The 1,187-nt window shown below is 48.4% G+C and overlaps 1 protein-coding gene across 1 annotated transcript in view; it reads right to left on the minus strand.

Annotated features, from left to right (window-relative positions):
• Nucleotides 1-872: 872 nt before the first annotated feature.
• Nucleotides 873-1,187, minus strand: part of LOC143298663 (glutamate receptor-like) — a 74,794-nt gene continuing 74,479 nt past the window's right edge. The window contains exon 18 of the mRNA XM_076611546.1: nucleotides 873-881. Within this exon, the coding sequence (XP_076467661.1) occupies nucleotides 873-881 (9 nt within the window). The remainder of the gene's footprint in view (nucleotides 882-1,187) is intronic.

Here is a 1,187-nt window from a genome sequence, read left to right on the forward strand (position 1 = left end):
ATGTGGGTGTTTGAGCGTAGTGGTGTCTGAACGATGTGTGTGTTTGAGGGTAGTGGTGTCTGAACGATGTGTGTGTTTGAGGGTAGTGGTGTCTGAACTAAGTGTGTGTTTGAGGGTAGTGGTGTCTGAACGATGTGTGTGTTTGAGGGTAGTGGTGTCTGAACGATGTGTGTGTTTGAGGGTAGTGGTGTCTGAACGATGTGTGTGTTTGAGGGTAGTGGTGTCTGAACGATGTGTGTGTTTGAGAATCCTGATGTCAACGATGTGGGTGTTTGAACGATGTGGGTGTTTGAACGATGTGGGTGTTTGAACGATGTGGGTGTTTGAACGATGTGGGTGTTTGAAAGATGTGGGTGTTTGAACGATGTGGGTGTTTGAGGGTACTGGTGTCAATCTGTACGAGAAACAGGTGCCACCAGAGCTAGGTGTCTAGGTGGCCAGCAGACGCTGGGGAAACGAGAGCTAGGTGTCTAGGTGGCCAACAGACGCTAGGGAAACGAGAGCTAGGTGTCAAGGTGGCCAACAGACGCTAGGGAAACGAGAGCTAGGTGTCAAGGTGGCCAACAGACGCTGGGAAAACGAGAGCTAGGTGTCAAGGTGGCCAACAGACGCTAGGGAAACGAGAGCTAGGTGTCAAGGTGGCCAACAGACGCTGGGGAAAACGAGAGCTAGGTGTCAAGGTGGCCAACAGACGCTAGGGAAACGAGAGCTAGGTGTCAAGGTGGCCAACAGACGCTGGGAAAAACGAGAGCTAGGTGTCAAGGTGGCCAACAGACGCTGGGAAAAACGAGAGCTAGGTGTCAAGGTGGCCAGCAGACGCTGGGAAAACGGGCTGACATGACCAGTCCAGGACATGTGAGGCCTGATGAATTCTACCGGCACTGAGAGCCAGCCACTTTGACGTGAATCCAGACTGTGTGCAGAGACAGGCAATGACAAGGTGAATGTATCATAGAACAGCGACAATCTGTTTCCCGGAAAGTGTTTTTACCATGATATCAGTCTGTGTAGCTTTGTTCCTCGTGGTTATCAATTTTGGTGAAAGAATTGTTTACTTTTCAAGCAATAAAGTATTTGTCAATAATCAACCATTCTATTATTTGACTGTCATTTTATTTCAGATTTGGGCATGGTACAATGACAAGGAAAAGAACAGGTGCATTAGATTTGATGTATGTCATTTTAAC

This window comes from Babylonia areolata, chromosome 24 (genome assembly GCF_041734735.1).
Source record: "Babylonia areolata isolate BAREFJ2019XMU chromosome 24, ASM4173473v1, whole genome shotgun sequence".
NCBI classification, from domain to species: domain Eukaryota; kingdom Metazoa; phylum Mollusca; class Gastropoda; order Neogastropoda; family Buccinidae; genus Babylonia; species Babylonia areolata.